Source organism: Fonsecaea monophora, assembly GCF_001642475.1.
Source record: "Fonsecaea monophora strain CBS 269.37 chromosome Unknown Scaff55, whole genome shotgun sequence".
Lineage (NCBI taxonomy): Eukaryota > Fungi > Ascomycota > Eurotiomycetes > Chaetothyriales > Herpotrichiellaceae > Fonsecaea > Fonsecaea monophora.
Window position 1 is genome coordinate 178,209 of NW_019173986.1, and position 23,839 is coordinate 202,047.

Below are 23,839 nucleotides of genomic sequence, written 5' to 3' on the forward strand. Positions count from 1 at the left end.
CAGTTGTCTCCGTCTGATTCGCAGCGCCCTGCAGATGTTAACGGACCCTTCCGTTTCACCTGAACAGCTCACTTGGCTTAAAGTCCTGACCACGTATTTCTTATCGATACGACCCTTCACATGCCAAATGGCTTGTTGAGGCCCAAAGGTCGCAGGGCCTCCAACATACGCTTGCCGGTGTAGAACAAGAAGGTCTAGACTCTCCGGACGTGTGATTGAGTATGCCAGTCACTTGAAGCTCTGATTTCGCCTTGTTCTGACCGACTGCTTTGTCGACAACGGGTGGCTTAGTCGTCCACAGCGCTGAAGGATCGGCTCGCAGGTGGCTTCGGAAGCCCTGAAGCGCCCCGACTCGATACCCACTCCAGAGCGGAGATCGACTTGGATCTGCAAGCCCTACCAAGCTCGCAAGGTACTCGCCTAGGACAACCGGACTCGCCCAAATATGCGCTACGTTCCGGCAAAAGTGAGGCAAGAGGAGAAGAGAAAATCCAAATCAGGCTGCTCGTGGCTCATTTTGGCCATCAGTTCTACGCCAGAGTCGCTTGTGGGCTCCACCATGGGAATGTAGTTCAGTCCGGCTCTTCATCACTCCTCGTTTCTTGTTCCAGTGGCGCCCGGACCAATTCAATTTCCACCACGGCATTTCCCTCAACTTTCCCCGCCAAACCATTGTCATTCTTGTCGAAATAGATGGCCCATCTTTCGTCGCCCTCCTGGACCGCCACGAAACCTTCCCAGCCATTGAATGCTATCCTCCATTCTTCCAACGCTTGACCGGGTACCAGGGTCATTGGGCCGGTCCATTGTGGTTGGGCTTCTGCGCGGATGCCATACTGCAACCGGTAGGTGTCCTTGTTGATGAAGATCCAGTTGAGCATGTTTTCGGCATTGATGGTGGTGACGATGCCGTCGTAGGATCTGTCTGGGTATGGAAGGAAGTAGCCAGTGAAGGCATGCTTTTGCGAGACCGCCTTGGGCTCCAGGAACAGGCTTCCGTCATCCAACACCACCCTCATGTCCTGGAACTGCCCTCGACGCTTGGCACTCATTCGTTTTGTCGCCCTGCCAGTGAGGTGGCATTTCTCTCTCTTGAGCTCGAGCTCGCTCTCCTCTTGTTTCCGTTGACTCTGTTCCTGAAGCTGTATGGTTGATGTGGCGATCAGAGGCACCGTGGCCGCCAAAGTAACTAACGAGAGCACCATTGTTTGTCAGTGCAGAAATGCAAGCCAGGGGTGAAATGCGATGGAGATGGGACTAAGTAGTGGTAGCTGGGGGATGGTGAATCTAGAGGCGGGTGATGCACCGCTTTGATCGGCAGTATGTTGGCGACCCGAAAGAGGAGGATTTGACTGTCAATCCCGTCAAGGTGGCATTCTGCATGAGGCACCTGACGAGCTGAGGATCCTACTCGTACAAGTGGCTTTTGAGCTGCAGCCTTGTGGTGGAGATGAAGTTGAGTATCTTGTATTTGTGGTCAATGGCTGGTGAAGGCTCACTTCATTGTGACGTAATTTGTGTGTTGGATGCGTTGGTGGCATTTGCCTGCGCCTGTTACAAGGCGCATCACTGCGCATTTCCGGCATCTTCCTTGCTTCTTTCTCGTTCCTCCCTGCGACCCATGCACCAGTTCACATCTCCATGGTGGTGGTGGAGTCCGTCCATTGTGACTTGGAAGCTTTGAAACCTTGGTTCCTGCATGAGATGGCCAATCGGAGACCTGGCCAGCGCTGGACCGACTGAGCAGCAAGCCCTAGGCGCATTGCATCGACGATATCATGCTTCCTGGAATTGGCAAGAGCTGCTTTGACCCTACCGGTCCAGCTTTCCGACAGATCGCCTTACTAAAGGCGTGCCTGGATGCTCAATGCTCAAACCAGGTACGCCATGAACCGTGACAACCCAGTATCACCGACTGTCGACACTGCTCCGCAAGACCCGGACATCTTTGATGACGATAGCCTCCTCCGACCCGAATTCCCCATCTCCAGCCTCTCTAATACTGACCGCCCACCGTCAGCAAGCTCCATTCAAGCCTCAACCCCACTGTAAGTGTCTTTTAACTTGACCATTTCTCGGGAAAGGAGCATTGTGGTTGACCTTGGGAAGGATCAAGCGGAAACGGCGCTGGACAATCGTTTCAAGCACGGTAGCACTCATTGATATTCGAGTGATCGCGACTCCTAGCAGAAATCCTCTCGGCCACCTCGAGAAAGAGTTGACGATAACTCTTCATCACCCAAGAACAAGTCGCAAGCCAGATTCACAATCTCAGGAGGCCTTGTTTCACCTGCCGACAAAACTTAGCGGATATCGTACAACTGAAAGCGCGAAGGAACCCAACATACCGCCACACTGATAGCTCGACTGCCAACAGACAAGTCGCCTCGATCAGAGCAATCTCTACCGGGGACTCATCCAGGCAAAGGAAAACAGACACTAACAATGTCAGGCGAAACCAAGGATCTGTAAGTTCATTTTGTCTGCTTTTTACTTGAGTCTCTACTAGTTCTAATCATGGTCAATGTAGGAATGACACCTTTGACAACGCCCCAGGAGGTCGCGGTCTGGGGGAGGTCGCTAAGCCCGCCGAGGGTGATGTTGGCGACAGCACTCCAGACTATATCCCCAAGGGCTTTTCCAAGAAGGACATTGAAAATATGGGAGGAAGCTTGAAAGTGCACGTGAGATTGGCCCTTGAAGTGGACATTCGGGTCATTGCCAAAGTCAAGGGCGATATCTGCATTGGCATCTTGTAACAAAGTCAACTGAATGCTTGACACGATGACCGATGCGTTGGGATGGCAGCCAACACCAACTGTTTGGTAGCATGAATACAAAGCCAGGCACTATCATTCGAGCATTTGCCTATTTTCGTTGTTCTGTAGAGACCAGTGGGTGTGGACATGTCTATATTGGGGCGCAGCGGAGAGCGGAAAATCCCGCATCATGTTTTGACTTGCTTACCCCGTGGTCATTGCGCCTACAAATTTTCGCCCGCAACATCAGCTCATCCTCATCTGTTCAACTTCACCGTTTGTATCTTTCTCAATCATGGAGTTCATCTTCCTGCCTTGGGTTGAAGATGGCCGCACCAATGACGTCGATAGGCAGCTTCAATCTTCGCGTCGGCACCAGCATACCGCTCTGGCTTCCCATCGAAAGAACCGAGAACTTCGCAGCTTACAACGAAAGAGACTGCACAATATACACCAATCAGAGCCGAATTCCACCTCACCAGGCTCCACCGAGCAGCTCCCCAGAACCCGCAACTTATGGGACATGACGAGGAGCGCAACCCTCCAGACGAGCGATGCCTCTACAACTCAGGATAACACCCCGCCTCCGCCTTCACCAAGAACTCTGCTCGACACCACCCGCTGGGGCTCACTCAACCTTTTTGGTCAACTGGAACTCTCCGCCGAAGTCCAGAAAATATTTGATGACGGTAGGGACTATGTGTCAACGCCGGAGGAATTGTGACTGAGACATTGTTGAAGCCTTGATCCACCAATGGCCGGCCTTCGCCTTGGCCACGCACGATGCCGCGATTACAGAGATTCGAGTAACCGCCATTCGTACTTCGCTGCTGGCTCCACATTGTCTCTTTGCGACAATATATGCAGGCGAATGCTACAGATCTTATTTCGACGGCACAACACCCCACAATGAGATGCTTCAACTTCAGTCAAAACAACAAGCTCTGAAACATCTTCGACGAGCCATACAGGACAACGAAGGGGTTGCGTCGGACGAAGTGCTCTGGACCATAACTCTTTTGGCAATTCATGGCTCCGTCCGTACGCGGAAGCAGCCCCGGTTCGCCGCTCCCCTCTACCGAGACAATGAATTCTATTCCAGTTTGGAATTCGAACGGGCTCATTTGCATGCTCTGAGGACGCTCGTCAATCAGAAGGGAGGCTTGAAGAATTTGACACTACACGGCCTGAGCAACATGATATCAATGTAAGTGAGCCCCAAAGGATATACCCCCTCCAGGCAAAGAAGCTTACCACTTTAGGGTCGACACCTTTCATTCTTTAAGGACCCTGACCAAACCGGTCTTTCCCCCCTTTTATCCAGCATCATACCTCGTGGCCTCACTACGAGAGACATGGGATGATGTGGTGGAATCTCGATTCGCGACCTATCAAGACGGTTTTGTGTTTCTGGATGCTCTCCGCGGCGGTCCTCGGTTACATCACATCATTCGTCAAGTCCGAGTCCTTCTCGAGACATTCTCCCTCTGCCTTCGCGATTCCCGCAGAAGTCCAGACTTCATGCTCATGGTCCACGCTCGTCGCGCTATACAGCACGAGGCCTTGCGACTTCGATCAGAAGGAGATTGTTTGTTGGAAGTCGCCCGTCTGTCTTTTATTATTTTTGTGAGTTCCTCCCGGTCTCGGTTATGAGGGTCAATGCTGACTCGTAGGTGCGAAAGCTGGCAGAGTTCGCCTGGACATTACCGATCATTGGTGATTTCCACGAAAGGGTGACGAAACTCCTCCTGCAAGCTCTGGAAGAATGTGCTCTTTGTCAACATTGGCAGACACACCATGAATTCCTCTTGTGGGCAACAATCGTGGGCGGACTTGCTGCACGCCAGAGTCCACGCGTTTCGAGCTTTGCTCTCAAACTGCGAGACTCATCCATGGCCATCGACAAGGATTCGTGGGCATACGTCAAAAGCGTATCGCAGAAATTCCTGCCTCTAGAATATGACCTCGGAGACTTGTGTCATAACTTTTGGGATGAAGCCTGTGATTTTCTCATGGAGAAACCAGTTGACGAGGTAGGATGAGGTTCTCCACTCTTACGTTGAATAGTGCTCCAAGCTGCGTCGACCTACAACATCGGCACATCCAAAATTGCATCAGCGCAAATTCTTCGGCATTTCAATTGTGGCACTCAGCGAAGTGTTCGTATTGGGACAGCATATACGAGACCCAGGCGGTCAAAGAAGCGGATCCCCGATTTTGTCAGAATTTAGAAATACGATGTCTGTTGACAAGACTGGGACGAAAATGCTAGCCAACTGCATCAACCCGGTTATTACGACGAATCAGAATGACAAGGAATAGCCGACCTTGGCTCTGACGGAAATGCCCCTTCAATGCGGGGCAAGACGCGGCGGGTTTGACAGAGAACATCATGCTATACTACAGGGGCTGCTTTGCCCTCGGCAATAGGCATCTCCGTGATGTATAAAATTTGTCAGAAACTAGACTCACTCCGCATCATCTGGCAAGGCTCGAGCAAGCAGCAACTCCTCAGAATCAGCTTTCAGCAAAAAGCCGGCACACTTGCTATTGGAATTACCCTGGAGGTGAAGCACTTTGCTGAAGCTCGACAGCCCCACGTATGGCTGAGAATCGCAAAAGAGGAAGGCCTAGAATTGAGGCGAAGGCCGATAACTGGTTCGGGGTCGAGGATGCCAGGGAGAGGAAGCGGATACAAGATAGATTGGCACAGCGAGCGAGACGTGAGTTGTCGCTTTCTTGATCCTCTCGTTCCTGTTCACTGAAGCTCTGGGGCACTGGCAAGAGGGAATATAGTTGTTCAAACGAGGAGCTAATGACGGGCCACTAGGAAATCGCCTCCTCTCACGGGTGGTTAAAGAAGCCGAAGCCGTCAGTGATAGCAGCACACCCTCTCACCACAGGGAAACTAGTCATCTCCGACGGACCGAGTCTATCAACCAGACAGCTCCCGACAAAGAAGTAGTGCCCGGTCCATCACCACGGACACACGCACTCGAGCTTTCGCATTCAACCTTGTCCGTTATCAGTCCTCGTTTGATGCAACAATCGCTCTATGGAGTGCCCACAGATCATTATTTCCTCTGTTGGCCGGCTTGGGCCATCTATTCAGCCCTAGGTCAGCATGGCCTCATGCAAGGCACAGTATGCGAAGGATCTCACCAGGAAGTAAAGTCACCGCCAGAATATCTGACCCTTCCTGAATCCCTGCGGCCATCCCCACTGCAGCTGGCTGTACCCCATCGACGCTGGATTGATCGGTTCCCTTTCCCTCGGTTGCGAGACAACATGATTTTACTTGGTGGGCTGATTGATCTGGACGACTTTGTTAGGGACTTGTTTGGGATGGCCAGCCTGATTCTTCGACATGAGGTCCGCCGCGCGACCTGGGATCCAGAATCTTGGGCTATCGGTCGTGAATTCTCTGCAAAATGGGGATATCTGTTCCAGTAACTTGGCACGGTGTTTTCACCATGTACCTGACTTGGCTTCTGTGTCCAATAGGAGGAAGAGCCGTTGCTCGCTAATGGTCCCCTGTTCACGCCACCTGATTTTGTCAGAATATGGTTCACCATAGGATGCCTCATCACCACTGGCTGCACACATGCTCGACCAAACGGTTATTCCTGCCCATCGCCAGCACCCGGTGAACTGTCAGAGTTCTGCTTCGACCGCTCTATTACCGCTCGACTTCCTCAACGCTAGCTTTCACGCCAACACGATACTTTGGATTCCCCACGGGGCAGCTTCGGATACCTGCGTCTTACAGTCTCGGAAGCTAGAGACCTCGATAACAAACTAGCTGAGAAACTCATAGCTGAAGCTGCCTCGGCGTCCGGTTATTGTGCGCTTACTTCTGCTGTGTGGAGATTGTATTAGAAGAAGTGAACGAAGGCACATCATGGAGAGAATCAACGACTTCGCTATCGAGCCTCAAGCTTCTTGTCACGCTTGTTCCAGTACGAAATGGCGAGACTTACTGCGTATAACATTGTCATCGGCATGATCGTTGCCATTGGCACGTTTGGGTACGGGTATGGCTTTGGAGTGTTCATCACCAGCATCGGCCAACCTGGCTTCTACAAGGACTTCAACCTCGATCGTAAGTGTCTAGGGGGTTTCGAGGTTATGCTATGATGCTAATAGATATCACAGCGACGAGCAAGTATACAGCAAAGTGAGCTTGACTACCCTCCTCCAAGGAAAAGGTCCTGACCAACCCGATCTACCAGCGTCTTGGGCGCCGTCAACGCCCTCTTTGCGGCCGGAGCTGCCTTTGGTTCTCTCTTTCAAGGCTGGCTGGCTGATTGGATTGGACGCAAAAAGGCTCTTGTAGTGTCTGCCTTGTTCTCATTGATTGGCGCCGGATGGACTGCCGGGTCTCCATACCTGGCAATGCTCATCACAATCAGAATCCTACACGGATTTGGTCTCGGCATGTTGATATGTCTCGTCCCATTATACCTCACGGAGGTGTCACCACCGCATTGTCGTGGACTCATGTCTGGCATGACGGTCATGGGGTTTGGAATCGGATATGTCGCGTACGCTTTGCATCCTTCTGGCCTTCGTACACGTCATTGACATGTTCTAGCGTCGCCTGGGTGTCGGTGGCAACCTACTACGCAGAGAACGCGACCTTGCAATGGCGGTTACCGCTTGCCCTCGCCTGCGTCGGTCCGCTCGGACTCCTCGTCGGAATATATTTCGTTCCAGGTCAGTTTTGGTATCTGTCTCTGTTCCTGAAACGTGTATCTGACACACAAGGATAAAGAATCTCCTCGGTACCTGTGCTGGAGAGGCCGTCACGAAGAGGCGCTCCAAGTCATTCAACGTCTCCATCGCGACCCCGACGACCCGACAGATTCTAGTGCCCAGGCGGAATTCATCCAGATCCGCGCACAGGTGGAAAAGGACAAGGAGCAGAAATCGGGCTATGTCCGCATGTTCACGAAGCCGAGTTGGCGGAAACGCTCGCTTCTCGTGCTCTTTATCATGTGAGCCGAAAATTATTCAATGATCTCCTCATTGTCTGTATAAGAAACTGACGGGTTTGCGGTAGGTTTGCATCTCAAGCGACTGGTGTAAGTTGCCCGGCGGTATGATAAGTGTTTGTTTTCGGCCTGGCTGATCTTTCCCAGGTCAATGGCATTGCAAACTATTTGGTCCGCATCTTTGGGACGCTGGGCCTCGAAGGTGTCATGCCGTTACTGGTTTATGGTGAGTTTGCCGCATGGAGATGATTCACAATCCCATCGACAAAGGCTAATGAGAGGTTACGGCACCCAGCCATTTATGCTATTGTTGGTACCATAGCTGCCTTTGTGGCCTGTTTCACCATGGACAAGTTCGGACGGAGGAGACTTTTCTGTAGGTTTGGAGCTTTTCACCCTGTTGCTCCCCCCGATCGTTGAGGTCAGTGTGATAACCTAACCCTTCTTTTCCAACTTTTAGTGATCGGCTTTCCTGCCCTGGCCGTCAATCTCCTGATCGAAGCTGTTCTCCAACGGGAATATCTAGGAACGGCAAACCAAGCAGGCAACGGCGCCGCGGTGGCCTGCATTTTCCTCTTCATTGTGCTGTTTCAGTTCATCGATGCGCCATCTTTCGTCTGGTGCGCCGAGATATTCCCCACGACGATTCGAGCGAAGGGCATCGGCTTGAGCATGTTTGCCTATTTTGTCGGATTCATCACCTTTTCCACGCCAGGTCCGCTTGCGTTTCGCAACATGTAAGTCGATAAGACCCCTAAATCACCCATCCCTTGCTATCTGCCACCTACACACACCTATCAACTTGCTGTTTGCGCTCCACGAATTTCATTTGGCATCCAGTTCGCTGACGAACCTTGTCTTTTACGTATTGTGCGCAGAACCTGGCGAATGTATCTGATCTTCATGGCCTTTTGCATCGTCTGCGAAGTCGTCGTCTACTTTTTCGTTCCGGAAACGCGCGGACTCCCCGTCGAGGAAATGGGGACATTGTTTGGCGACGAGGTCGTTTTGCACATGACCCTGGACGGCAGGGGTCTTGTGGAGAAGGAAAAGACTGAAGGTGTGGTGATGGAACAGATCGAAGTCGTCGCAGCTAAGGGCCAGGAAGAGCTGGTCTAAGCTGGAGGTGACAAATAGCGCTGGCGAATCCTGCAGGATGAAATCTGTCCGCCCTTCTTTATTCTAGTCACTCGAGTCACAGACTCTTCTCTCTCTCGTTCTAACTCCTCTGAATAGTGTAGAATTTCGGGGATTCTGTGGGCATGACAGACCCTACCATTGTGACAACCAACCTCCGTTCCTCTGTTATTATGGGCTAGTGCCTGACTCATTCATCATTTGTCGTCTCGCACCATCAATAGAGCTGGCGGGAACCACGCAGAATTTAGACATATCTCACTGAGTGGCTGTTGGACGCCGTGGTTACCCAAACATGAGTGGACAGTACTGGCGGCCCTGCCGAGCCCTCCCCATGGTATTTACTAGGTAATAATCCTGTGATGTGCCATCATCATAAATAACTTGCCTCTCTGCCTCTCTGCCTCTTCTTTCACTAGTTCCTCGACACCGAGACTCTCAGCTTCAGGCTCCCATGCTCGTCAGGAAACGAAGCCACCTTCTCAGTCTGGATCGCCGGCCTGGGGGGTTACTTCGTTTCCTGACGGCCATGGGAGCTTGAACCCAACGACGCATTGAATCCTTCCTCCAGAACCAAGTGACGTAGCTGATGATATCAGCGTGGTTTTGATACTGTATCGATAAGCCCTGATACAATACTAGTATGAATTGGATAGTATTGGTATCATGATGATGCTCTTTGGCATATAGATACCAGTGCCGTATCTAGACTAGCGTGGTTATATCTTGCCTAGTCTACCTACATATAGTCTAGCGCAAAGGTGCTCTCAAATTTCCGCCCCAACCCTTTACTCGGCCTTCTGTCAGTTTCGGCCCCCAAACGCTTCTACTGAAGTATTATGATACTTTCGATAACTTATGATAATGCGCTAATACTAGTATTATCATAATACCTTTCGATGGAATCTATCTGGGCAGGATCTTCGATGCTACTTTGTTGTTACTGTGCGATAGTCGTTATCGCCAACACCATGCCCACCGCCGGACGAGTTGATGCCTCTGGCTAAGAGCCTCGCCCCATTTCAATACCTGAGGTATCAAAAACCACGCTGGATGAGATGGGTGGCCGCCAGTCTACGATATTACTGTTTGAGTTGGATGCGAAGGTCTCTTCGGTCACAAGAGATAGCTATCCAGACACGCTATGCATAAGTAAGCACCTATTGAATTTTATGGTCCGGAAGGCCTCTGGTTACATAGTCATATACTGCTCCTATGTAGACATGACGCCACACTACTGAGTTGGTCTGACCAAACGTCATTTAAGGCTGAGGACCCCTATGTTTACATTTTACCATTTCTGGGCCAAGCAGCACTATTATTAGTGTACGCGGATCAGAGACATGAAACTGGCAGGCACGTCTTTTCAATGGTATCTTTCTCTCTCAAGTGAGGTCACTTCCTCAGGCGTGAACCCAACACTCAACACGGCTCACTTTGTTTGGTTATAATGCCGACTTCGGACACAAACTACATTTTGACTCTCTTGCAAGATGTCCTCCCCTCTACACCGCCCTCGCCAAGTTTCCGCCCGTCTCCGCGGCGTCAGAGCAATCAAGCCTGCCAGACGGTCAACTTAAGGAGATCTGGGCTCATCGAGCAGCCGGAACCGAGTCAACACCTAAATAAAAAGATTTACGCAATACGGGGAAACGTGGTCCAGCTCTCTATCGATGGGCTGATTACCGCCGCCAACACGGAGCTATCCGGGAGTCATTTCGCCAACAGCGTCGATAGGGCCGTCCACCAAGCCGGTGGAGACGAATTGTGCCAGGCGTGCCGTTCTTTGGGAGGTTGTGAGGTCGGTTCCGTAAAGGCCACCAACGGCAACGGCCTTGCCGCCAGGTGGCTGAGGGTCTTTTGGGAGAGTTGTCTCCAGACTTTCAATGTCTCGGGAGAGATCTTCATTTCCAATTCCCCAGGATCCGACCTGGCTTTGAGGTCGGTCAAGCCCGCATGAGAATGGAATTGTTGCAACTGGCGTACATCTTCAGGGCAAACCACACCGTTGCTCTGAAGAGATACGGGGAACATCTTGTGACCGGTTGATTCCATTGTGGTGATGTAGATGTGCAAGAATTGTAGGGAAAGGTGTAGAGATAAGGCTGTTGATGGAGCTAGGAAGAGTAATAGCGTCGTATACGATCGGACAAGAAAAACTCGTGGAAAGAAAGAAGCTGCGGACAAACAAAAAGACAGCCTGTGAGCAGGTGCCAACAGTAGAATCTCTGAAGCTCAAGCGACGGTAGAAAAGTCTGAGTGCTGAATAGGGAGCGTCTCTGAAAGTGTGGGTGCGTCTCAGCAAAAGGACGCCCAGAAATGGGTTGAAATCCTAAATTTCTACAAGTGCAAGTCCTCGGGGGCTCCTGTCGCCGATAAAAGCACGAGGGTGTCCACCGAGCAGTCAAAGTCAAACTAACAACCTCGAGAGCAATTGCATGGAAATGAGACATGTGGGCCTCAGCTACCGGAGATCTCGCTCCCTGGGACCCTTCCTGTAAAGGCTGGTGTGCGATGGATTGTCTAAGTTCTATCGAAGTGCCCAAGGCATCTATCTAGCTATGTGATAGCTGTAGGAAGGCAAGTGCTACAGACATAAGGTGTCATGGGAATCCAAAACACTTCCCGATCATCAGAAGGAGTAGTCTGAGTCATATTTCCTCAAACCTTGGCGGCATGAGTGAGCTTGCTTCCAGGTACTCGACCAAAAGATCTTGCTCCGCTTCGTACACGTCTGAAATATTGTACTCGTCAAAACCTTGAGCATCCTGGTCGCCGCAGACCGGGCAGAGGTAAACAGGGGGACGCCCCAATACGGGCTGTGACCAATGGGTGCAAGTGATGTTGGTGCCGTCTGCGAGCCAACTCCTCCGCGTCCTCGTCGACACACCCACAGGCCACAATTCGTTATCCGACTTGCACGCGATGCCACGGGGAAAATGCCGGGTCCAAAAGCTCCAGTGTCTTTGCTTTGTCGTCGCCATGCGCTGCGACTGTTCTTCTCCTCTGTATTGACCGAGTCCTCGCGAGCAAAAGACATGGATTGCCGCTGTCAGGAGGATCCTGGCTACACATCGGTCGGTATATTGCTTCTCCAGGTGATGTTTCAGAATGTTGCCGAGTGAGCAGTTGTACAGTCTCTCCTTCATCAGAAAGTCGTACTCAGAGCACCAGGTTTCGGCTCTGTCGCTGCGGACGAGTGCGGCGCTGGGGCCTTGCATGTCATCGAGAAGATAATCCAGCCAGAGGTGGAAATTGTCCTCTGCGATACCAATCATGTAATCGTCATCGTTTTGTTGACCGTACAGGCCAAAAGGCCTCTCCTCCGCAGTGAGTCGGTCCACTTCTCTCATCAAGTAAGCGACGTCTTTCGGGGGTGCATCGACTTCACCGGGGAAGTGAAAACTGAGTGACGCAACACCCCGGACTCGGAGAAAAGCTGTCATGATGATTCCAAGATCGGAATGAATCCCACCGTGTTTGATCGGCGTCGTTTCCATCTCCGGGTCCCAGTACCCAAAGCTTGGAACGCTGTGGTTCCAGACCCGTCGCTCAAGAGAAGGCTGAAAGGAAGTCCATTTCTTGTCTTGTCCCTCCTTTCCCCGGAATTGGACGATCATGGGTGGAAGAAGAGCAGTCTTGCTCCGACGACCTCTGGGGACTTGAATATTTGTCATAGTCATGGGTGCCTCTGCGGTTTTCCATCTGGGCAACAACGCCGCCAACAACCCCGTGGTCTGCTTCCAAGCCCTGACCAGTTGGCCCGGATCGTCTGGATCTGGTGCGTCGATGAAGATCTCGATTTTCTGAAAGAGGTCGGTCGGCATGTATTCGACGATGCTGGCGTAGTCAGGGTGTGGGGGGGCAGCACAGACCACGCGGCCGTTTTGGCCGAGTATGTCCACCAGGGAGTCGGTTGCGGATGGGTCGATGACGAAGGAGAGAACGAAATTTTCGTAGAGAAGAGGGCGGAACGCGGTATAATGCTGCTTGTTGGCGTACAAGAGGCTGACGGAGCGGTTCTTGATGCACTCGCTGAATATCTGGGTCCGGATTTCCCACGGCATGATACTCTCCCATGACCTGGCGAGAGGGGGTGGTAAGGTGGATTCTGAGTCGGATGCCATTGTATGAATGAGTTGATGGAATCAATCCACGATGGATCGTTGCAGATACTACTAGGAATGACAGCCGTGTTGGTGACTCAAGGAGCGTAAAGTACTGGAAGGCAGAGGCCGTGAGATCCTCACTGTGAAGTTACGGAAAAGGTGACACAGTGAGAAGGACCTAGTCACATGCGCACACTCCGTCTTCCACATTCACTCCTTCCATGCTCCAGAACCTACTGTCACTGCCACCCTACATCCATTTCAGGCTTCCCTACATGCCCTCATCGCGGATCAACCTTACGCACGGGTGACTTCACAGTGCGGCCAATACTTTACGTCGAGGTCCTCACTATCGTTCACATCCCTTATCTATTCCTCTCGGCGCTTGATTTGAGGCACAAACAACCATGTGACACCCACGGCGACCACCAAGCCGACAACGATAGGCGGCATTACTTTGACACCTGCCCGAGTCCAAGTGCCGTTGGCCGGATGCGTTTGGGGAACAACCTTGAGGCGACAGAAATACCTAGCGAGAGATTGTTACTGGGTGCCCCCAAAGGGATCAGTGAAGAGGAGGACGTACCGCGGCGAAGAGCGGACCAAAGAAGAAACCAAAGATTGAAATGGCGACAATGTCGACGACAAGATTCGGCACAAGCCAGAATATCAACTGCATCGCGAGCATGAGAACGCTATACAAGAAGAGCATGCGTCTCTCGCCAAATTGAAACGTTGGCTCTGCAAGAAGCAATCGACCCAAAAATACACCACCCGCTTGTCCAGCTGGAACATAGCCCATTTGCGCAAGATTGCCGTGACGCACTTTGACGAGGAACTCCACGATCCATCCCGAAGCCGTAAGACCAGCTCCCAGAGCAAAGAAAAAAAATATACTCAACAGCCATACCCCCCTCGTTTGCAGCGTCTCTTTGATCTTCTGGGTCGCATCTTTCCCGTGGCTGGAAGCGTCGTCCTCCTGCTCTCGCTCCTGCTCTCTCGATAGTAGACGTAGAGAGTCCGAAAAGACGTAAAGTACTGCCAAGAGATTGAGCACGCCGAGTCCAAGCAGGAAAATGAAGAAGTAAGCCCATTTCAACTGGACGTGGGAAGCAACGGCAGTTGCAACGAACGGTGAGACGAGACACCCAAGCGAATACATGGCATGAATAAAACCCAGCCATCGATGAGCTCCTTTGACAGAGGAGACGAATGTATTCGAATGCGAATCTTGGTATGCTGTTCCTAGCGCTTGGAGAAAGTATGTGGCGGCGAACAAACCAAACGGAGGTGTCCAGAAGCGAAGGATATGCGCCAGAAGCTGCAATGATGCGCCAATTGCAAGTATGGCGCCGAACCCGACCCTTTGAAGTAAATGGCTGTTCGAGGCTACGGCAATAAGCCAGCCAAGGAACGTAACAGTGTAGCTGTGCAATACGCTACGTTAGCAAAGAATGCTGATGTGATTTTGAATACAAAAAGTCGTAAATTCGAGTCAATTATCGCTCAGGATTTTACTCACAGGATCGCAATTGCATCCATGGAAATATCATAGGTCCTCAGTATATACGGAATCAACGCCCCCAGACAGCCATCACTGGCGCCAGAGAAGAAGAAGGAAAATGCCGCACTCGTGAGCTTGAGTATTGTGCTTCGTTCCAGCCGTCCATGTCGTACATGCCGCTCTCGATTGTCAGGGGAGGACTCGCCAGTACATCGGAACTCTATCTTTCCTGTCTTCTTTGGAGCAGAATCAACGTTTGAGAGAGATAAAAGTTCGACATCGGGTGTTGCTTGATAGGCCTCAGGACGAGGAGCAGTGTTGACATTGTTAGGGATGATAGCAGCGGCTGTCGACTCTGTGAATGTCATGGCAGCAGTATTGATGTGAAGCCAGCCTGGGACCGTTTGAAATTTACCAAAAGTGAAAATTGGTCAACACCAACAACACAATCTCTGTTTGGGAGTTGTATTTGAGGAAAGAAACAATGATTCGGAACCGCGGGGCTTTGTGCAAAAGTGGTTTCTCATTTTGAAAGACCTTCTGCTGTCCCTGCCCTTTGGAGAACTCCGGAACTCACCGCAATCCACGCTTGCTTTACTTCTCCCTTTTCTAAATTTGGGTTGAAGTCCCTTGGACAACAGGTAATCCCTGCATCTTCTTCCCCGCCATGACTTCTGGTGAAGCTGTGACACGCAATCTGGACACACAAAACTCTGTGTACAAAAAGGTCAGGTTACAGGGGTTTACTGGGGGTGGCGGCTACAGTACCAAGGTCGTTCCGGGATGGAAAGGGGTTTGCGGCTCGACTATCTGAAAGTGGTTAAACGTCGGGTTGATTGCTTTTACATGAGAGGTCAGAGGTCTGATTGTGAGGCTAGCAGTTGCGTGCAGTGGTTAGAAAGTCCTATGTTCCGAAGAATTACCGCCCCACAGTTCCCCTAGCCGTATCCATTCCCTAATGTAAACCCATTTTGCCAGCACTGTTATCAATCACTCCAAAGCGATAGAAGTCAACGACCAAAGTTGCGAAGCAACGCACCAGCGCAAATGGCTTCTGAAGTTTATCGAAACTTGACCTGGGCGAAGACCATGAGGAACCGCTGGGAACGCGATATCGACGAGGCTGAAGAGTTCTACCATGTCATTTCCAGGGTTTATGAGGGCAGCGGCCGTATGTTTTTTGCCAAGACCTGGTTCATCTCGTTGTCAGTAGACGTGGGAAACGATATCAAACTCGAGAAAGCTGAACAGCGTGTGGAACAGGCGCTCCGCAATGCTTGGCTACATCTGCGATACAATCATCCCAACATCGCGTCCTGGGTCGAATACGATGGCGCAAGCGAGAAATTTCGAAAGTTGTATGAGGCTTGTGAGAAAGAGAGCGACCAGCAAGCATGGCTTGAGTCTACTTTCCACTCGATCTCTACCTCCGGGACTGGAATTGAACGGGCCAACTCGGATCCCCCTGCCCCCAAACTTCCCGCACTTTTTGTCATCAAATCAGACGATCACAAAAGCAAAGACGGGACGATTTACGTGATATCGTCTTCCGCTCTCCCCACGAAATCATCGATGGAATAGGGACCCTTCAATTGCTCGCCAATCTCTTCATCCTTGCATCTCGAGCGTATAGTCAACAGTCATCTTATCAAATTCCAGCGTTTGGAACCGAGGTCGATAATCTCACCCCACCCTTACGTGTGGCGGCGTTGATTCCACCATCTTTGTCGGCAGAACAGCAACAGTGTCTCGAACAGATTCTGGCAGAGAATGCTCAGTTGCGCCATGGTGTCGAGATTGCTTGCCTCCCTTTCAAAGTTGGAGCCGAGCTTCCCGGAGTTCACAAGCGCGTGGCCCTAACATACTCCCGTCAGGATACGCAGAGTCTGCTCCTCGCTTGCAAGGAAAGAAATATAACCGTCACACATGCGTATCATGCCGCTATTGCTATGGCGCTGCGAGACTTGCAAGAGAAGAGGCACGAGAACAGACGAGTAAGATACATCAGTTACTGTCTCATTAATCTTCGCAAGCATTGTACGGCTCCTTACAATACTCCGACACATCCGGTATCCGTGATTCACTCAAGCTCAGGAAGGAGTCTCGTAGTGGACCTAGAGATGCCTCCTAGCGAGGAAGGTGGTCATGCATCCACCAAGAGAAGGAACGAATTCACTGAGGTTGTCGCAGGGGTAAGAGATTTCTACCTCTCGATCCGCGACGACAAAGAACATCTTTCTCGAGTGCCAACGTACTGGAAGTCTGGAGTCCCTCGTTTGCCAGAGTCGGCACTGCTTTCCAGAGAAGTCTTCAAAGTGCCACCGCCCGATCCGTCGCCCACAGTGTCCATTCCCAGCATGGGACGCATTGACGATATCATTGCACCAGAGCACGGGGAATTCAAGCTGCATGACCCATGGGTAACAGGAGAAGAGCTGAGGTCAGGCTTAGGCTTATTCCTTGGGAGCTGGAAAGGACAACTGACGTTGAGTGCTGCCTACAATGACGCCTGGCATGAGGGAGGTGAGGTTTTGCGGTTTTTGAAGTCGTGCGAACAGATTGTCTGGCAGGGACTTGGGATTGACTGCCATTAAATGGCCCCATATGCGCCTCTTCGTGAGGGACAGTTCAGTGCATAGATCATCATCTTGAACGAAATTTACATCTGCGACAATACAGAGTCGTAAGCGAACAATATTAGTGGTCGTATATTGTAACTGCCCACTTCTATCTTCTATGACCAAGTAGCTCGCATTGCGCCACGGCTTCACAGCCTAAAATCCTTCAACCTACCAAACTCTGTAGATCATTTGATCCCACGTTCTGATGAAGATTTTCTATTCGTGGCAGTACAGGTCAAGGCGAGTGATAATAAGCTATACAAGTACCGACGTTGGAATGGTGAGGAGATAAATAGTGGAACCCCTCCCACTTTCCTACCAGCAGCCTCCCACTTTTGTTAGAGAAGCCACACTGTCAGTGTACCTCGTAGTCTCGGAAAATGTCTCAAACAGAGACAGAGCTGGGATCGAGAACCCCCACTCTCGCCACGAGCGTCAAGAGCCGCGTGCATGAGGATGGGCCATGCAGAACACCGCCCATCCATGTCATGTTGCCCCTGACTGCGAGGCGAACCGGGCAATGTCACGCTTCGGCATTTGTATACCTGCCACCTCGACATGTTTGGGGTGGGCTGTTCAGGGAAAAGGAAAAAATACATCACTCACAACCTCAGTCTTGGGAGAGAACGCCCATCCTGAACAGCCATGTCGCGATTGTTCACACCTGTGCAGGTAGGGTCCTGCCTACTACAACACCGAATTGCCATGGCACCAATGACGCGGCGAAGGGCGCACGACGACTATGTACCGAGTGACCTCATGGTTGACTACTACGCCCAACGAGCGTCGGTACCGGGAACACTTCTGATTTCGGAGGCGGTGGCAACATCTCATCGCGCAAGTGTCTGGCAGAATACGACGGGGATTTACAACGACAACCAGATGAGTAAATGGCAGACGATTGTCGAAGCTGTACACGCCAAAGGCTCGTACATTTTCGCACAGCTCTGGATAACCGGACGAGCCGCCAGACCTGCGGCCGTCGCTGCCGGCGCCGAAGTGATTTCCAGCAGCGATATTCCATGGAGTCCGGAATCCGCGGTGCCTCGCCCTCTGGAAGAAGACGAAATCTGGGCCTGTGTCAACGATTTCCGTCAAGCAGCTCTCAATGCCATTGCGGTCGGGTTTGATGGTGTCGAGATCCACGGTGCGAATGGCTACTTGGTGGACCAGTTCACCCAGGACACGTGTAACCACCGCACCGACGGGTGGGGAGGCAACATTGAGAACAGAGCCCGGTTTGCAATTGAGGTCAGCAAAGCAGTCACGGAAGCCGTTGGTGCCGACAAGGTTGGCTTTCGAATAAGCCCCTGGTGCAAGCATCACGGGATGGGTATGGATAATCCTATTCCGCAATTTACATATCTCTTGCAGGAGCTGCAGAAACTCCAACTGGCCTACCTGCATATCATCGAGGCCAGAGTCGCAGGAAATGCAGACGCTGATCTTCGAGACTCGATCGATGTCTTTGTCGACGCGTGGAATAACACCAGTCCGGTCATTGTTGCCGGCGGCTACACGGCCGAAAGTTCACTCCAGGTTGTGGATGGCAAATATCGAGGCAAAGACGTTTTGGTTGCCTTTGGCCGCCACTTTATATCGAATCCAGATCTGCCCTTCCGAGTCAAGGAGGGCATCCCGTTCACCAAATACAATCGGGACACCTTCTACGAAGTCCTCTCCCCAGAAGGATATACTGACTACAAGTTCAGTCCGGAGTTTCAAGCAGTTCTTGGGTAGACCCTGATGGAGGATATGGTTATCATGGATCATGTGGTGATGACAGAGCGCTCTATGGCCTCCGGCAAGTGTCGCAGCTATAGCAAGGCAACGATAAAGGTACATTATGGATCAAGACTTCTCGGTAGTTCATAGGTAGTTCATACTCACGAGAGCAACATGGTCGAAACTCTCTACAGCAATGCTCTGACTAAATCCCTTGAACTATCCCCATCCGCCTTTGGTCTGTGTGTCTGGGCCTCGCGTATCTCTTCGCCAGCCTTGCGCCTCTCCTGTTCCCACCATCGCAGTCTCGCCTTCACCACCACCTCGACGAATAAATCTTTCCACTTTGGGTCATACCTAGGCAGTCTTCTGCCGTTGGAACCAACTGCAGGTTCCCCCGCAAATTCCCTGAGGCCCTCAAAATACTCTTCAAAGTCGGAGGACAGGTCAAAAAATGGGATTCCATCTCCACACTTGGCGAGCCGGTCATGCTCCCATTTTCGCATCAGGCGTCGTCTCGGTAGTCTGGCACGTGCTGCCAACAGACGAGCTACGGCGACGGCCTGCCATTCGTATACCCTGAAGGTCAGACCTCCCGAGACCTGATCCGATGTACAGATTAGTCCGTCGTCATCATCATCATCATCACATTACTGGCATGAAATGGGATTGGGAGCAACCGTGAAGCTTACCATTCCAATAAATGCCAGAGTGGGATCCTCCATGTCAAATACATGTTGATAAAGTTTCTGGATCCTCCGGCCTTGGATTCTCCGACTGATATATGGCAGAAATGGGAAACTGAAGTCATAGCCCGTGGCGAAAAGCACCACGTCGACGTGGTCGACATATGAACCATCTTCAAAATCGATCCTCCCGTCTGGATGAAATTTGGCAATTGGCGGCTTGATGGAAACGTGGGGGTGTTTGAACGCACCCCATCCGAACGCCGGTAGCGGCTTCTTGAGCGAGGTGATGACGGGATGTTGTGCCACTACTCGAATCTCATGGAGCGCATCAAATGCTGAGACCGAGCCGCCTACGATGATGACTTTCTGCCGAATGAACACGTTAGTTAGCTGCGCCTCATAGTTTGTATGCGTCAAGGTGAACATGCAACCGTTCGAGCACCAGGAAGTGTAGATGAACATCTTACCTTTCCCCTGAACTGCTCCACAGACCGGAAGTGCTTGCTGTGTTGGATTCTCCCCGGGTATCGCTCGTCATAATCTGCCAATCCAGCAATATCAGGCACATAGGGTAGCGAAAAGTGACCTGTCGCAACGACCAGGGCGTCGAACACCTCTTGCCACCAATAGTTCATCTTCGATCCTGGCGGTGCACGCCGCAAAGTCAACACCCACTCGTCTCCCTCCTTTTGCGCCCGTTCAACGGTCGTATTGAACTCGATGAGATGTTGCGTTCCACCGCGGACGAAAATATCTTCTACCCAACCGCGAATGACTTCTCGGTGACGGAACGGAGCATTGCTGCCATATTGCGCCAGCGTCCGCTCCGAGAGAATTTCTGGGATCGGCTCCTGCGTAAAGCACATTGTCTGAGGTGGGAGATTGCTGTGCAGATTTTCATGGATGCCTGTATCAGAATACCGCAGTTGGGGCGAGTTGATTGCTTCAGTCTTTTCAGTTTCGGATGGAAATCCAGCAGGAGTGAGTACGGGCAGATCGGCCTGGTGCCTCAGAAGTTTGCGAAGAGAGGGTATCGTGGGCGAATGGTCTGCCGTGTACACCCTGACATACGTCTTGATCAATGTAAAATCAGGTAGAGGAAGCGGAGGGGGAAACCTACCAAGTGCCCCCAGCGATCGCGTTTCGCTCAAACACGCGAATTGTGTCGAACGTCTGCTCCTTGACCAGAGCATCTGTGGCGATTGCACCGGCTGGCCCAGCGCCAATGACGGCTACGCGTGAGCACTTTCGGACCATGATGAGGAGCTCGTTGATGTGCCACTTCAGAGGAGAAAGGGGCCCGTGTCTATCACGAGTAGCATATCTTGGTGACTTTCTCCCCCATATTATTATGGTCGATTGAATGCACCTCGAGGACGATCTTGCTGGCCTCAGATCTCTCGATGGATCTCGCCTCACGTGAGCTCTCAAGATGCTCCTCCCACGATCCACCTTGAGGGTATCCCAACCTTGCAGTTGAGAGGTCACTATGGCTATGGACATCCCATCTTTGCATGTCGCCTTGAATGCCTTGCCGACATCCCACCTTTGAGCCTCATCCCACTCTTGGCGAATCTCGTATACCCGCCAGATCCCACCTTCTGATAGACTAGCTACCGTCTCGGGATCCACCGCCATCCTCGATCACACAACTACATTCTCGGAGGACATACTCATGGATGATTTACTCTGGAGTGTCGGTGTCACATTGGATCACCAAGACTCATTCATTTCAAGGTGTCTTTCGACTCCCAAGCCATGCGCGTCGGTGAAGCATGATGGACTCCTTGCGCCCCCATCTCACAGCCAAAACTGCAGTTGTGGTCCTGGTCGTGATCGTGATTGCGACACTGCTAAGAAACTACCGCAACAAAGGTCTTTGTAAATATCCAGGTCCTTTCCTCGCCAACTTCACCGACGCATGGAGATTCTTCAGCGTTCTCCGCGGCAAGTCGCAACTCACACTGCGGACGCTACATGATCAACATGGACACATTGTTCGACTCGGTCCCAATTCGCTATCTTTCAGCAGCCCGGAGGCTCTCAAGTCGATCTACGGGTTGAACAATCGGTTGATGAAGGTAGGGAAATACTTGTCAACAATACGAGCCATGCATGTTGACGGGCGAGCAGAGTGCATTCTACCCAGTGCAGATGCAGTTGGCGAGAGGGGAGGTGCTCCAGTCATTGTTTGGAACTCAAGATCAAGATTACCATGCCCGACTTCGACGGACGGTCAGCAATGCCTTCTCCATGACCTCGATCGTCCAATATGAACCCCGAGTCAACGATACCGTAAGAGTTTTCCTTGAACGGACCCAAGAACTCTACGCGAAGCCTGGAGTACAGTGTGATTTCCTCCACTGGCTCCAATATTTCGCCTTTGATGTCATCACCGAGATCACGTACAGTCGAAGAGCCGGATTCGTGGACAGGTGCGAAGACGTCGACGGCATCATTGCCTGGCTGGACAAGATCTTTGACTACCAGGCCCCTGTGGGCCAGATGCCTTGGCTCGATAAGTTGTTTGTCAAAAATCCGGTCCGAGCACTACTGGTGAGTCGAAGTTCCCAAAATCTCTGACGATATTGGATTCGGCAGCCGTTTGGAGACCCAGTATTGACACCCCTTTACAGAGTAAACATGGGTTCACCGACAACTCATCTGGAACGGCGAAATTCTCCCGGGCGAGGATGGCCGAGCGGTTGTCGGGGGCATATCAAAATGACAGCATGGACCTCTTGACCATGTTTCTCCAGGCTCAGAAAGAACATGCCGACTTCTTCGACGACGGACGCCTCCTCACCATGACGACCTCGATTGCCCTTGCTGGGTCTGACACCACCGCAATCACCCTCGCCGCGATCTTTTACTTCCTCGCCAGATATCCCAAGTGCTACCAAAAGCTCGATGAGGAGATTGAAGATGCCATCAAAACGGGGTTGATTTCAGACACCGAAGGCATCATCACGTGGAGCGACGCCCAGAAATTGCCATATCTCCACGCCTGCATCCAAGAAACATTTCGCATGCATCCAGCCATCGGTATGATCTTGGAGCGAGTCGTGCCGCCGCAGGGCATGGAGATTTGTGGCGAGTTCATTCCTGGAGGGACTATCGTTGGCTGCAACCCATGGGTCTTGCAACGTCAACCGGACTTTTTTGGCCACGACGTCGACATCTGGAGACCCGAGCGATGGCTGATCAATCCCACCGCAGCTGCCGACTCAGAGGAACAACGGCTGAAAAGAATGAACAGTGCCATGTTCCAATTTGGTGGCGGAACGCGGACCTGTCTCGGCAAGCATATTGCGCTTCTGGAAATTTACAAGCTGGTTCCCAGCTTTTTGCGGCGATTTGAGGTGAGCAGTGCCTCTTTGGGACAATTACTGAGATATTATGCTAACATGGCTTGTCCCTGATTTAGATTCAGCCAACTGATGATGAGGAGTGGGATTTGCACACGGCATGGTTCGTCAAGCCGAGGAAATTTGATGTCGTGATTACAGCGAAGGAGACTTGTTTGCCCGAGCGATGAGACTAAATATGCCGAATGTACCAGATATGTTATGAGGAATGAAAACTCGGGTGGTAAATCTTTATCATTCCATTCCACCTTTGTCTATCGAGCAGCAGTGGGTAATTGCCATGTAGCTTTTACTCCCAGAATGACGGTAGAATGCCCTCGTTAGCGCAGAGTATCTCACGCCGCTAGCCTCCTGTAGAGTATTGAGCGTCCGTGCCTGCCTGTTGTGACACTTTGGAGGTATCAGACACGTGACGAATGTCGTATCGTGGGTGTTGATTGCGACATTGGGATTTAACTTTTCAAAAGTGGGCACCATCGGATGCCATGTTCGAGACATAGCGGCTGGTCCAGTCGAGATGCCTCTCCAAATCAACTGATAACTAAAAGGAGTATCACGCAATAGCTCTCGGCACTATATTCGCGGCGAGGGCTGGATCGACGCATCCCATTTTGCCCATCTCCGGCAGAAGGTCAAGAGTGGGATTTTGGCGGCTTCCCATTTCTTCGACGTTCGAGCAGCCCGGTCCTGGCTCGTATGCGAAATGCAGGAGACATGATGGAACAACAATTTCATGAGATTGCACAATACGTGGATGGATGGAATGAAGGGGGCGCCTCTGCAGATATATATCCACCGGTGTCAGTTTTGATCCAAAACACGAACAACATCTCAACGTAGCGTCTCGATTCGCGGCTTCACATTGTCATTTACTGTGCTCAAAGAGGAGCATCTCAAACAATACCTTTTTGCCTGCCTCAAACCAATTTCCCC

The 23,839-nt window shown here is 51.5% G+C and overlaps 11 protein-coding genes across 11 annotated transcripts; 6 read left to right on the forward strand and 5 right to left on the reverse strand.

Moving 5' to 3' along the window:
* Positions 1-572: 572 nt before the first annotated feature.
* AYO21_07325 (hypothetical protein) lies at positions 573-1,205 on the reverse strand (the record flags this gene model as incomplete). The annotated part of the gene is made up of 1 exon (XM_022657282.1): positions 573-1,205. One exon carries the CDS (start codon positions 1,203-1,205, stop codon positions 573-575), a length of 633 nt encoding a protein of 210 aa, XP_022510455.1.
* A 682-nt stretch (positions 1,206-1,887) lies between these two features.
* AYO21_07326 (hypothetical protein) lies at positions 1,888-2,759 on the forward strand (the record flags this gene model as incomplete). The annotated part of the gene is made up of 4 exons (XM_022657283.1): positions 1,888-2,048; positions 2,110-2,315; positions 2,378-2,468; positions 2,531-2,759. The coding sequence occupies 4 exons, from the start codon at positions 1,888-1,890 to the stop codon at positions 2,757-2,759; spliced, it is 687 nt and encodes a 228-aa protein (XP_022510456.1).
* Positions 2,760-3,054: 295 nt separating this feature from the next.
* AYO21_07327 (hypothetical protein) lies at positions 3,055-6,212 on the forward strand (the record flags this gene model as incomplete). The annotated part of the gene is made up of 6 exons (XM_022657284.1): positions 3,055-3,448; positions 3,501-3,966; positions 4,022-4,385; positions 4,442-4,792; positions 5,219-5,482; positions 5,556-6,212. The coding sequence occupies 6 exons, from the start codon at positions 3,055-3,057 to the stop codon at positions 6,210-6,212; spliced, it is 2,496 nt and encodes an 831-aa protein (XP_022510457.1).
* A 513-nt stretch (positions 6,213-6,725) lies between these two features.
* AYO21_07328 (hypothetical protein) lies at positions 6,726-8,872 on the forward strand (the record flags this gene model as incomplete). Its single annotated transcript, XM_022657285.1, has 10 exons — positions 6,726-6,861; positions 6,915-6,936; positions 6,992-7,303; positions 7,354-7,475; positions 7,534-7,756; positions 7,822-7,843; positions 7,901-7,979; positions 8,076-8,129; positions 8,214-8,490; positions 8,632-8,872. The coding sequence occupies 10 exons, from the start codon at positions 6,726-6,728 to the stop codon at positions 8,870-8,872; spliced, it is 1,488 nt and encodes a 495-aa protein (XP_022510458.1).
* Positions 8,873-10,603: 1,731 nt separating this feature from the next.
* On the reverse strand, positions 10,604-10,945 carry AYO21_07329 (hypothetical protein; the record flags this gene model as incomplete). The annotated part of the gene is made up of 1 exon (XM_022657286.1): positions 10,604-10,945. The coding sequence occupies one exon, from the start codon at positions 10,943-10,945 to the stop codon at positions 10,604-10,606; it is 342 nt and encodes a 113-aa protein (XP_022510459.1).
* Positions 10,946-11,541: 596 nt separating this feature from the next.
* Positions 11,542-13,017, reverse strand: AYO21_07330 (hypothetical protein; the record flags this gene model as incomplete). The annotated part of the gene is made up of 1 exon (XM_022657287.1): positions 11,542-13,017. The coding sequence occupies one exon, from the start codon at positions 13,015-13,017 to the stop codon at positions 11,542-11,544; it is 1,476 nt and encodes a 491-aa protein (XP_022510460.1).
* A 351-nt stretch (positions 13,018-13,368) lies between these two features.
* On the reverse strand, positions 13,369-14,871 carry AYO21_07331 (hypothetical protein; the record flags this gene model as incomplete). The annotated part of the gene is made up of 3 exons (XM_022657288.1): positions 13,369-13,509; positions 13,586-14,438; positions 14,522-14,871. 3 exons carry the CDS (start codon positions 14,869-14,871, stop codon positions 13,369-13,371), a joined length of 1,344 nt encoding a protein of 447 aa, XP_022510461.1.
* Positions 14,872-15,550: 679 nt separating this feature from the next.
* AYO21_07332 (hypothetical protein) lies at positions 15,551-17,097 on the forward strand (the record flags this gene model as incomplete). Its single annotated transcript, XM_022657289.1, has 2 exons — positions 15,551-16,039; positions 16,144-17,097. 2 exons carry the CDS (start codon positions 15,551-15,553, stop codon positions 17,095-17,097), a joined length of 1,443 nt encoding a protein of 480 aa, XP_022510462.1.
* A 732-nt stretch (positions 17,098-17,829) lies between these two features.
* AYO21_07333 (hypothetical protein) lies at positions 17,830-18,864 on the forward strand (the record flags this gene model as incomplete). The annotated part of the gene is made up of 1 exon (XM_022657290.1): positions 17,830-18,864. The coding sequence occupies one exon, from the start codon at positions 17,830-17,832 to the stop codon at positions 18,862-18,864; it is 1,035 nt and encodes a 344-aa protein (XP_022510463.1).
* Positions 18,865-19,037: 173 nt separating this feature from the next.
* Positions 19,038-20,795, reverse strand: AYO21_07334 (hypothetical protein; the record flags this gene model as incomplete). The annotated part of the gene is made up of 4 exons (XM_022657291.1): positions 19,038-19,451; positions 19,542-19,904; positions 20,006-20,600; positions 20,659-20,795. The coding sequence occupies 4 exons, from the start codon at positions 20,793-20,795 to the stop codon at positions 19,038-19,040; spliced, it is 1,509 nt and encodes a 502-aa protein (XP_022510464.1).
* Positions 20,796-21,316: 521 nt separating this feature from the next.
* On the forward strand, positions 21,317-23,076 carry AYO21_07335 (hypothetical protein; the record flags this gene model as incomplete). Its single annotated transcript, XM_022657292.1, has 4 exons — positions 21,317-21,619; positions 21,672-22,094; positions 22,175-22,900; positions 22,966-23,076. 4 exons carry the CDS (start codon positions 21,317-21,319, stop codon positions 23,074-23,076), a joined length of 1,563 nt encoding a protein of 520 aa, XP_022510465.1.
* Between the last annotated feature and the right edge of the window lie 763 nt (positions 23,077-23,839).